The sequence below is a fragment of the Geospiza fortis genome, unplaced genomic scaffold (assembly GCF_000277835.1).
Source record: "Geospiza fortis unplaced genomic scaffold, GeoFor_1.0 scaffold166, whole genome shotgun sequence".
Lineage (NCBI taxonomy): Eukaryota > Metazoa > Chordata > Aves > Passeriformes > Thraupidae > Geospiza > Geospiza fortis.
In genome coordinates, this window is record NW_005054310.1 from 6,840,707 (window position 1) to 6,852,893 (window position 12,187).

A 12,187-nucleotide genomic window follows, 5' to 3' on the forward strand; every position below is an offset into this window, starting at 1 on the left:
AAAGAGTGTGGCTGTGTCAGTGCATTTTTTCCCAGACTCCATGGGAGTGCTGCCTCTCTTTTGGCTTGTCTGTCTTTGTGCAACCCACAGCAGCTCAGTTCCTCCAGAGCAGGGAGGTGAGAGCTGCTTTGTAAATTATTTGCTCTAGGTAACAATGCTCAGAAGTCCACTCTAAAAGAACTGAGCTGCTGCACATTACAGCACTGCTGCTGTGCTTTAAAGATTCCCCATGGTCATAGTAAAACCAGAACAAACCAGCAGCTTCCAAGGCCAATCACTACAGAATTGTGAGAATACATTAGAGAGGAACTGAGGTTTTGCTTTCTTGCAGTTTTTGTTGCTTGCTTGTTCTTATTTCATCTGTAAAGCACATATTTTTGCATAACATTTGCCTGTAAGTGCTTTTTTTGTTTTTAATCCAATCAGCCATTTTCCACAGCTCATCTATTGACGTGTTAGCTTCTAATGCATTCTTTTGCGTCAAGGGAGGATACTGTGTCTGTCATGCTGTGGTATCAGTAGAGGTCCTACGTGTTCTCCTCTGCACGTGAGAACCAGTAGTAGCATCACACTAGTAGTAATTGATTTGAATAGTAAAATCAATGCAAAAAATTGTTCATCAATTGTGCTACGTTTAGCTGTTCAACGAAGGATGAAATCCTCCAAGCTAATCCTGTTATGGATCTTGGACACAGCTGTAGTTTGTGTTGTTAAATTTTTCAGATATTTTTCCTTCAAGGAAGCCTTGTCTGTGTTATCTTGAAAGACTCAAAATAAGGCCAGTGATGTGGCATTTAGGGGAACAGTCACATAAGTACTGCAGCCCACCTACAAGATTTTTCAAGTCAGAAGGCCCTGGGGATGACAAGCTGCTATAAGTAAACAAATCTCTAGATAGGAGAAGTTAGGACAATGCTTAGTTGTGCAGTAGTTTGTTACCCATTCACATTGTGAGGTCTTGATGTAGATAAATACCTGAAACTGGCCCCATCACTGAGTGGTCAGTGCCTTATTACAACCTGGGACTACATCAACAACCCTGGACTGGAACTGGCTTTAGAGGAATTGGCTGGCCAGCCAGACTTGTTTGTTCTTTTTGTGAGTTTGCTTCTCAGCCCATGCAGAGTTCCTTACTCTGTTAGTGACTTATACCCATCCTTGTGACAGCAATAACAGCCAACTTTAGAGACCCACGCTGCTCTGAGTGTCCTGCAGTGGGCCAGGATAGAGAATGTCCAGTCCTGTATCTTTCCACTATCCATCAAAAAGACTTGGAAAACCTCTCCCATGTGGGAGACTCATGAGAACCAGGTAGATTGACTGCTGTGCTTTTCATGGAAAAGGAGTAGCACAGTCTTCAATTTTAGTGGGATTTTTTTCTGTAATCCAATTGGATCATTTGAGAGTTTTATTAAGGTAAATTTTAATAAATGTTTTAGAATGTTACTTGGGAATAAAAATACCTAGGTTGCTATAAAGTTTACATTGCCAATTATTTAAGAATATTTGCACAACATAATGTGATCATGGCATAATTCATGAAGATGAAGTGTGATGGCATGATGGGTTAAAGACTTATATGGTCATGATTTAATGATCATTGCATTAGTTATGCAGATCTTTCTAAATATGTGGCTGTAAAAATTGAGGGCATGCCCTGCTGCCACAAGCTTTTTTTTGCTACTTGTTTTCAGGTTTTATTCTTCTTCTGCTTTTGTTTGTTTGTTTGTTTGTTTAAGGTGTGGGATTCATTGTGGAAACACTTAGATTATTATTTCATTAAAGTTTTAAATCCTGAAGTATTTTGCATTAGGTCCCTATTAGTGGTTGGAAATGAGACATAATTTATACCAATTTACTTTACCAGGATTGCATATGTGGTAGAAGTTCAAGAGGGTTTTAGACACGCACAGGTGCTCTTTTCTCAACAGCTATCAGTAGGAATTGCAAACATTTTTCAATTTCTTGTGGGTCAGAGTGGGAGACTGGAGGCATAATAATCCATAGATGCACCTTGAAGCACATCTTGTTCTGCTTCTTGTATAACTGCAGGCATAAAAGTAACAAGTGCATAATCTTCAAATTCACAATGACAATTTACATAACTGCAGAGCATATAGCAAACTAGCCCCCAGGAATGCTGCTAAGAGTTAGATGAGAACTATGCAAGTATGCTGGAATGTACCCCTAGCAGTAGCAACCAGTGTTCACTGGAAATACAAACACATCCATGTCCCCTTTTAAAATCAACAGCGCTGCTTCCTGGCCTGTAAAAATTCGAAAAAATGTCGGTGTTTCTTGCAGCAGTTACTGTTGAGTTACAAATGCCAATGTGCTCTAAGTCATGGGTTTGGGTACCTGTGACATTTTACATTTTGGGTACCCGTGGCATTTAGAATCTTAGGAGATAGCTATTGTTACATGATTAGGAAAGGATAATTTTCATCTCTGAGGGGCTTTTTTTGTTCCTGTTTCTCTTTCCTTTTCTTTTGGAGTGGAAGGAGTTCCTAATTGTCATACTTAAGCGTCAACAGCATCAAAATGTTTATCAGAGTGAGTTTTAAATCCCACTGATAGTGACTTAATTTCCCAATGTGAATTAAAACTTCTGCTGTCCTGAAGGTTGAAATAAATTTTATGAGATATTTAGGTTCCTGCTAGGACATTATAAAAAGAGTAAGAAGGTTACAGAGTCAACTAGATACCTGCTGCATGGAGGGACGCAATGGGAAAGAGAGATGAAGTTAACAAGTAATTGTTATATGACTTTTAAGAAAGGGAAAATTGAACTTTTCCTTTGCCCTAAATTAAGATGTTTCCGGAAGGTGTCTTAGGTATTCTATTAATTTATTTGGTTTTGTTATATTTTAGCCTGTGCAGCAATGAGGGCTGGAGAAACCTATTTCTCAGATGCAGTAAATGCTAAAGCTGATGGAAGTTCCTAAGAACAGATTTTTAGTACTTGCATTTGTGTATAAGCATGTCTTATTGAGTGCAGATAAAAGAAAGAGTAAGAAGGAGGCTATTGAGTATCTGAAATGATGCACAATTCTTAGAAAGAAAACTTAAGATATGAGGAAGAATTCGCAGTTATTTGGAAGAGACAGTTTTAGAGTGGGAAGGAGCTTTGCTGGGAGAAAACAGAAACTTGTGAGCTTTTTGGCAAGTGAAAATTTTGCAAAGATCTGCCATTGCCAACTGTGCCATATCAATCAGATTTATACTGACTGATATAGAGCAAAAGGCTAATGCTTGCAGCCCCATAGTGTGGGAAAATACTTATATAACCTCTGACATATTTTTGCAGTTGTGCTAATACTGTCTATAATGTCAACATTTTTTTCCCGCATCTAAGAGAAAAAAAATGCACAGGTAAACTGTCCCTCAAATAAACTATGATTTTTTTACCTAATTCTTAGCAGACGTGTATGACATGAAAGGCAATAGTTTGTCACTGGGGGAATTCAAACCATAGTACAACAGACGTTTAGACAGAGGTCAAGGAGGCAAAGGTGCAGTCTCCTCCTTTCACAGGTAATTTTATTGAATCTCAGTGTTGTTTTTGTCTTGATCTGTACTGCAGCCTTTCAGAAAAAATGTGAATAAAGCCTGAGTTTCTCATAGAAGGGTCCCCCAGTGACTTTGAGAGACCCCACAGAACCTTTTTTCTCACAATCCCTTGAGACAGACTGGTTCCCAAAACAGTGTGGTTTGTTCAACTTCTTTACATTACCCAGTTAGCCTGACAAATTGCTGACTTATGATAAACATGTACAGGAATAAGGCATCCTTACCTCTTGCAAGCAAGCCTGATTCATGTGCTTTGTTGCTAACAGCAATAAATTGCTGTGAGATGTTCAAAAGAGGAATCTGCCTGAATAACAGCTGGGCTTGTGCCTCCAATTGCCTTAGTTCCTGTTGAAATTCTGCTTGTCCATGCCTCCAACCCAATGCGAACAGAATTCAAGGATGTCCTGAGATTTTTAGAGTGGGCATGTCAAACACATTTATTTTACTCAGAACAAGAGCTATCTTTTTGCATTCCAGCATACAACCAGATGTTTTCTATTATCTTATATGCCATAACTGTTTATGCATAATTTATAAACTCTGGCCTAAATTGACTTTTAAAGAGACATTTCATTGACTAGATTTATTGTAAATAACGATTTTCTCAAAAAGCAATGGAACTTCTGCTGTATATGAATGTCTTTCCTCCTGGTCTGCTCTGTTTTGTAGTGTCTTTAGCCTCTAGCACTGTTGGTTTGGCTGGGCAGGTCGTCCACACAGAAACCACGGAAGTGGTGCTGACAGCTGACCCCATAGTGGGGTTTGGGATACAGCTCCAGGGTAGTGTGTTTGCTACTGAGACCTTGTCCTCTCCACCTCTCATTTCCTACATTGAGGCTGACAGTCCGGCGGAAAGGTGAGCTCTTGAACTGGCTGCTGAGTGCATTCCATGGGCGTTCCTCGGGGACTTTGGGCTTCTTGCTCTCTTTCACTTTGTGACAAATTGCAGGGCCTTGCTCAGTGGAGTGGGGCAAGTAATACACTTAGTGTTCTTACCATACAGAGTTCTCCAAAAGGAGACTGGAAGCTATATTCATGCAAAACAAAGCCAAAAAAAAAAAAAAAAAACCAGAAAAATCAGTGAAGTCAAAATAGTGATAATTGAGTGTGCCAGGGGGAAAGCATATCCAGCTCTGTTCAGCTTTGGTACAGAATCAAATCTTAAGAGTACCAGAATTTTGACTTACTAATTATTTCAATTACATTTTTATGCTTATATATGTATTTAATCATGTCATGAGAATGATAGCAGCTGCACAGACGAGCACCAGCTACCATTTCACCTGCAGCCCAGGGTCAGAGGCACAGATGATGTCCATGGGTGGGGTGGAAGCATGAAGACCCCTCTTCCTGGGTCCCAGCACCTGGAGGGTGACCCATGCTGGGAGTGCTAGATAATGTTGTGGTGCAAAGGGGCAGCAGCTTCTGTGCCTAGGTAGCTTGGTGAGCTGCTATGCCATAAATATCCGTCAGCGTCTGGTTGAAGGTGTTTCATCAGGTGGGCCGTATCAGAAACTGCATGGCCAGCCAAACCAGGGCAGTGATCATGTCCCTGTACTTGGCACTGGTGAGGCCACACCTCAGGTGCTGTGTTCAGTTCTGGGCCCCTCTTTATATGAAAGGCATTGAGGTGCAGAGAAGGGCAGTGGAGCCGGTGAAGGAGCTGAAGAACAACTCTAACAAGGAGCAGCTGAGGGAGCTGGGAGTGTTTAATCTGGAGGAAAGGAGGCTCCAGGGGAGCCTTATAGCTCCCCACAACTATCTGAGAACAGGATGTAGCCAGGTGGGGCTTGGTCTCTTCTCCCAGATAACGTGCAACAGGACAAGAGGAAATGGCCTCAAATTGTGCCAGGAGAGGTTTAGATTGAATATTAGGAAACATTTCTTCAGTGAAAAAGGTTGTCAAGGACTGGAACAGACTGCCCAGGGAAGAAGTTCAGACTCAGTTCCTGGTGGTATTTAAAAGACATGTAAATAGGGCAAATCAACATGGAAAGGGTGAACTTGTCAGTGCTGGGTTAATGGCAGGGCTCAGTGTTCTTAAAGCATTTTCCCAACCTAAATGATTCTGTGATACTGCTGGTTCTGGTAACATGCACATCTGATGATTGTTTTGTATTGTTTTGTACCAAGGTGTGGGGTGCTGCAAATAGGAGACAGAATAGTGTCAATAAATGGTGTCCCAACAGAAGACAGCACATTTGATGAGGCCAATCAACTGCTCAGAGACTCCTCTATCACCAACAAGGTCACTTTGGAAATAGAATTTGATGTTGCAGGTATGAATGTCCTGTTACTCTGTCTTGCAAGAAAAACGAAGGAATAAATCCCAAGTACATGGCAAGTGTTAGGAATCTGAGGTAGAGGTTTTCTTCTCACATCTACACCATTCAGTTTTCAAGTGACTTGTTTGAAACATGGTTTCTTGTACAGCTTTCTCATTTCACACAGCCCTGCAGTATACCTCTGAAAGCAAATAGAAATGACAGGTCCAGTAGTAAGATCTGGTGACTGTCTCTCCTCTGAGTTATTTCCAGACATTTTTCTCGCCTGAGATAGAAATGTTCTGCTAAACAGAGACAAGTCCTCTACAGGCCAAGTAATGAAATATTTCACAAGACAGAAAAGTATTAAAAAGGGTGGATAAACAAAAAAAACACTGGAGGTGTTTCACTCACTGTATCTCTAAATAAAATAATAGAAAAGTAATTAATTAATAAAGGTAAGAAGAATCATTGTTAATTTTTCTGGTATTATTACTAATGGCATTCCTTTATTCTCTAATGTGTTTAAGCATACAGAATATACCCATGAAATCACAAACTGTGTATATTAAGTACACATTATGTGTGTGCACCACTGGATTCATTTTCTTCCCACCTAGATGTTAAACCCATGGCAGTTACCTTAGTGGACAGTTAAAAATAAGTGCTGGTCCTGCAGCAGCAAAGGTCAGAAATCCTTACGACTCAATCTCCTGTCCTTTTAATTAAAAGCTGTCTGCCAGCAGTGAAATTTTCCCGTGTGCTCACAGAACTTGCATATGAGCTAAAAACCTGCAGTCTCAGCTGGCTGCTGGCCCATGCAATCTCCACAAATCCAGTTAACCCTTAAAAAAAATTGAGTAACTGTGAGATTACCAGTGGAGTTACAAATCATACCTCCTTCATTTTAGCACCCATGTTTTATCCCTGTCTTGTGACTCTGGTGTGATTTCATCAACTTACATGCATAGTTCCATGCTTGTGGAATTGCTGTGCCTTATAAATTATCTAACATATTAAATATTTTTTTATAGAATCAGTTATACCAAGCAGTGGAACATTTCATGTGAAACTACCAAAGAAGCATAATGTGGAACTTGGCATCACCATAAGTTGTAAGTACAAGGGCCTATTTTTCAGACCACGTTTATGGGATAATCTGCAGATAGTAGATCTTGTAGCTGCAGACTAACATTTCTTTTGGTATAAACTTATTTTTCCTTTTTCCAGCTTCTTTTACTGCTTTTTCTCTTTCGAAATGCTGTTCTGTAATATATTTATACTCCCCTTCAAGTAGTTAACAAAGTCAGAAGTTTGCCAAATCTAATGTTTGACTTACTCCTTCACATGCATAGTAAATATTTAACTCCAATTAAAGTTATTTATTAAAAAAAATAAATCAACAGAATTGGGTCCATGCAAAAGTATTTCCATAGCTGGGAAGTTTATACCAGAGTCTGTCATGATCCCTCACAGGCTCCTGAATAGAACCCCACTGAAGGGTCTCACAGACATGAGGATCCACGTACCCAGGGTTATTTTCTGCTTCAGAACCCAGGTACATCCTCAGTCTCTAGAACTTGTGGGCAGTCCTGAATGTGTGAGTCACAGCAAAATCCCCTTTCACTGGGGATTGCGGAGATTGCTGAAGAAAGTCACAAGAGCTGGCATCAGTCTGTTTCTCAAGAAGTATTTGTTGCTGTGGTTTGAAATTAAAAGTGTTCTTATATTTATTTTGTGAGGAGACAGTAAAACAATGTGTTAGAACTGGATGTTGACCAGGTGAACTCCAGCATACTGAATTCAGCTCTTGAGGGAAGGAAAAACAATCCATATCAAAGTTAATGGGCTTGACACTGCAGAATCTGGTGTCATCAGAATTAACATTCTTTTATGGCTGTGGCCTTTCTTAGGCTATTAGTCTTCCTTTGGAGTTTTTCATGTGTCTTGGGGGAAGATTGTGCTTTGTCTTGTATTCTCACAAGCACAGTGGAATATGGTTAATCAGAAGTACAGCGGGGATCTCAGTGCTGAGGATTACAGCTCAGGAACAAATGAGAGACACTGCAGACCTGTTTGTTTGTGTTGTACACTTGAATGAGGAACTGTTAGACTCTGTAAGATGAGATGTGATATTTGAAGGAAAATCGTAGGTCTGCATGTATCTGTGCAAATGAAAATATTGAGAAATGAGAGAACCTGGAGCAAGGCTGTTCTATTTAAATGTTATTCTTAAGATTGATAAAGGTTTGTAAGGTTGTTGAAAAAATATGATCTTACTAGTAATTTGATTTGTGGTTTTTTTGGAATGCAGACATCTACTTTTTTTTGTCTGTAGGAATAAACTTTTAATGGAAAGCTAATGTTCTTGGAATTTAGTTTTTAGCACTCCTCTTTCAAACTTTGCATGCCTTACTGCTCTGGAATTTATTCAAAAAATTAATGCTTTATAAAATTAGTACTTTATATAATCAGAGTAACATGTGGTTGGTCTTAGCCGTCTGCTTTTGTGAATATACTGCAGTATCTTTAATATTTAAATTATCTCTTCTATATAATGGTCTCATTGATAGTATTTAATTCATATAAAATTTATCTAGGATAAATTATTTACATGGTTTTAAAGGGTTTATATTAATAACTGGTAGAATTCTTGAATTGCTGCATGTCATACTTGCTTTTCAGTGTTTTGCTCTGTTTTACTTAATTAACTGCTAGATAAGGCAGTATGATTTGAAGAATATAAGCATTTTATATTCATTTTGTTAAATTTCTGTCAGGACACTTTAGCACATTAGCATGCCATTGATTGCTGATATTTTCAGAAAGCTGTATGATTTCTTTTAAGAAACAAATACTAAAGGAAATTTGGCAGAGTTGGTATATCTTACGCAGGGGGGATGGAGGTGATCAGATTCATTCACTTGTGAACTTGATCTCTTAAAAGGGCTAGAGACCTGTTTCATCCTCTTCCTTCTCAAGGTGGTGGAGTTAATGGTAAATGAGAAAGTGCTATTAAAACATTACAGAGAAACACCTTTCTTACTTTCCATGTCCCCCATTTAGTTTGGGATTTATATAGGAAAGTCAGGAAATTACCTAATTTGACAGACAAGGCAGACATTTTTTGTCAGACAGGAAGTGCAACTTCACTTTGGGCTGGCATGTGAGCATTTGTCTGTTTTGAAATCCAAGAGTTCTTCTAGGTCAGCTGTTAGGAATCAGAGATCCTTGAAGAGGAATTTATTTCTCTTTCTTGGAATCATTTTCTGTGGTAATGAGCGCCAAGAGAGCTTGCACAGAGTTGCAACCCGGTGCTTTATTGAAGGCATATCTGAGGTGACACACAACACTAAAGACAAATAAGCTAATTCATGGTCTTTGAAAAGCAAGACTTGTAATAGGAGAAGAGACTTTCTTTAGTTACAGATTTATTAAAGCAAGAGAAAAATAACAGAAAACATTAAAATTCGTCTTAGATAGCATAACCCCTTAAAAGCAGGGCAGAAGAAAGTTTCATGCGCATCATTGTTAATATTAATCCAGGGCTCTGAGTTTTGGATAGTTCATGTCAGTTATCTCCCAGTATAGTGGTTTTGCCTACTGCTTCATACACACATTGCAGTCCAGCATTTGTCCCTTAGCTCTGCAATATCTAATTTTACCAATGACAAATACACTCAATAAAGACTTTATTTCATATTTTCATATTTTGCAAATACACGTGACTTTATATTTAATGCTTCACATATCACTAGTTTCACACCCAGTTACCTGATTGGAGCAAATAGAGGTCTCAGTTCTTAAAATTATATCATCCAAATTAAACACAGGAGTGTTGCTGTGCATGTGATTATGCTTTTGTAGCAGAATCATTCCCTAGAAGAAGGAACATTTACAAGTCGTGCTAGTAGTACTCAAAGCTGTTTCAATTTATTTGCCATTGACATTGACTTGAAACCGTGTAATGAATATAGATTTTCTTTTCAAAGACAAAAACCTTTTTTAAAGGCTTTTGAGGCAACTGGCTACTTTATCATGGAGTAATTATTTTTTTGTCAAGAACATTGAGTGATGTCCAGTAAAATGACTTACTAGTGGATTCTGGTAATTGTAGTTAACAGCTTTTTTTTTTCCCTTTCCTTTTCTTTTTTCTGTCTTATGTAAGATTCTGATATCCTTACTGGTAATGAACTGCAGCACCTTGCTTCATAAATAATCTCTGTGAAGCTAATGGGACTACTCAAGGGATAAGAAGCTGCAAAGCTGGTAAGAATATCAGAATCTCACCCAAACTATCATCAGTTTCTCTGAGTCACTTTGTCTAGCAGCTATGCTGTAGTCAGCTTTATTGTTTCTGTATTTCATCAGAAACAAACTTTGTAAATATCTACAGATACATTGACTATGAGAATTTATTTTCTGAACCATGCTTCTCTGTATTTTGGGATTTCACCTGGCAAGCTCTACTTAATTTTGAAGCATTACAGGTAATTCTTTTCAAGACAGAAAAATATCAACAGATTTCTCAGCTGCTCCACATGAACAAATACTTAAGGAACAAAAGAGCTGCATCAGTGTAATTTTTAAAAGCTCCTTTATCTATTTATTAATCATGCTATTCTTAAAAAGTCTAGTAGCTGTAAACCAGCATTGTGGATAAATGGACTCACTTGGTATAAAAAGTATTTTTCCATCACATGAGCATCCTCCTTTGTTTGTTCATTTTGTTCAGAGCTTGATCAAACCCCAAAGTTTGAAGCCAGGCTGAAAGTAGTGGGTTTTGTCTGGGTGGTGGATGAGATGTCCACTCCAAAATCTGTTGAAGTCACTTTGTTGGGGGGTTTTGTTCGAGTTAGCAGTGAAATAAGCAAGGAGCATTGTTTGAGGATTTTGTTAAACATAATGGAACAGCTGATACACAGAACTGATAACACTTCATTGAACTTCCTTTCAAGTGGCTGGGTAAGTGTAGTAGAATAGGGTAGAGAGACCTGGGATGGGAGACCAGGATCAAGGAGTGATTTTAAAGAGAGACAGCAACCAACTTGCCTAAGAGTAGCCATTTAGCTGCAACACTAAATATCGTACCTGTACAACTTCATGCACTCTTCAGTCCACTTGTAGTTATTCATGCAGACTCTAAGGTCTCTGCAAAAGCTGGACAAGACTAACAGCTGGAACAGGGAAGAGAGAAGATGAGATTTTCATTGGACAAGCAGAACGGGGCAAGGAGAGGAAACAAGTGGAAAGCTGTAACAGAGATGCAGCAAATGAGGGGAGAGACTGAACTGTGATCAGGATTAGGGACAGCTGGGACTTGAACAAAAAGGCTGGACATGGGTGAGTGATAAGGTGCTTTACTTTTAACAGCCTCTTAAAACCAGAAATAATTCTGAAGTGGAGACTGGAAGCTGTACAGTGTCACTTCAAGCTTGCATTAATTGATGTGGGTATATGAACTGGTCAAATACTGCTTTCCCTCTGGATCTCTGGTTTCTCTGCTCTCTGGGGATAGATGAAACAGTGGTGTGTAACAAAGGGGATGGAGGCTGCATAATGAACGAGATGGAGGATTGCAGAAAGACAAAGGAGGCAATCTCATGGTCAAGGTGGTTTAATGCTACCCTGGAGAGATTAGGGTGGTTTTTCTTTTCTCTGCAAAAGACTTGTCATTCTGGGAGTGGGGGTGGAGATTTTCCACAGGTGACTGCTTGATTTTATGCAGAAATATTGAGATCATGGGGTTGCACTTACAGAAATGCTGCTTGTCAGCAGCTCTTGCTGAAAGTGCCAGTAGTTGTATTTCAGACATAGAAGCTGTTATATTCTACAAACTATTGTGAGATATAAAGGCATGGATATCTCAAATTGCTCACTGAAAACTGTCATACTTTGACCAAAATTTTCCTATGTTTCCTTTGCTTATCTGTGAAATCAGAGTAATACTCAGTCTTCTTGCTGGAGACAGCATTTGTTCACCAGTGTTTGGGAGACAATCTTAGCCTGTGGTAATGTGCAAAAAGGTCCAAAAGTTCTGGAGGAAATTCATTATTTTATCTCTGCAACACAACTTGAATAATTTGTAGGAAGTATGCCATGAGCACTGAACAATAACAAAATGAAGTGTGGTGTATCTGCTTCTCACCCTGGGGGGATTCATTTCACACAGAGCTGTTTGGTGCCTACCAAAAGGCTTTCATTCTCCAGACCAAATAATAGCCCAGGAGAAATCTTAAAAAATTCTAAAAACTGCTGGTTCACATTTCCTCAGTTTGAAACTGTGATAACTTTTTGTGCAGCATCATAATCTTTGCATCCACATGTACTTTGTGGCTCTGCTGTTTGAGCTG

At 39.0% G+C, this 12,187-nt stretch overlaps 1 protein-coding gene across 3 annotated transcripts in view; it reads left to right on the forward strand.

The window, feature by feature from the left end:
* The window catches only part of GRIP1 (glutamate receptor interacting protein 1), a 219,257-nt gene that overhangs the window by 177,654 nt on the left and 29,416 nt on the right, over nucleotides 1-12,187 (forward strand). For all 3 annotated transcript variants that reach the window (XM_031055601.1, XM_031055602.1, XM_014312381.2), the window contains 3 exons: nucleotides 4,240-4,426; nucleotides 5,704-5,849; nucleotides 6,869-6,949. In XM_031055601.1, the coding sequence (XP_030911461.1) occupies nucleotides 4,240-4,426; nucleotides 5,704-5,849; nucleotides 6,869-6,949 (414 nt within the window). The remainder of the gene's footprint in view (nucleotides 1-4,239; nucleotides 4,427-5,703; nucleotides 5,850-6,868; nucleotides 6,950-12,187) is intronic.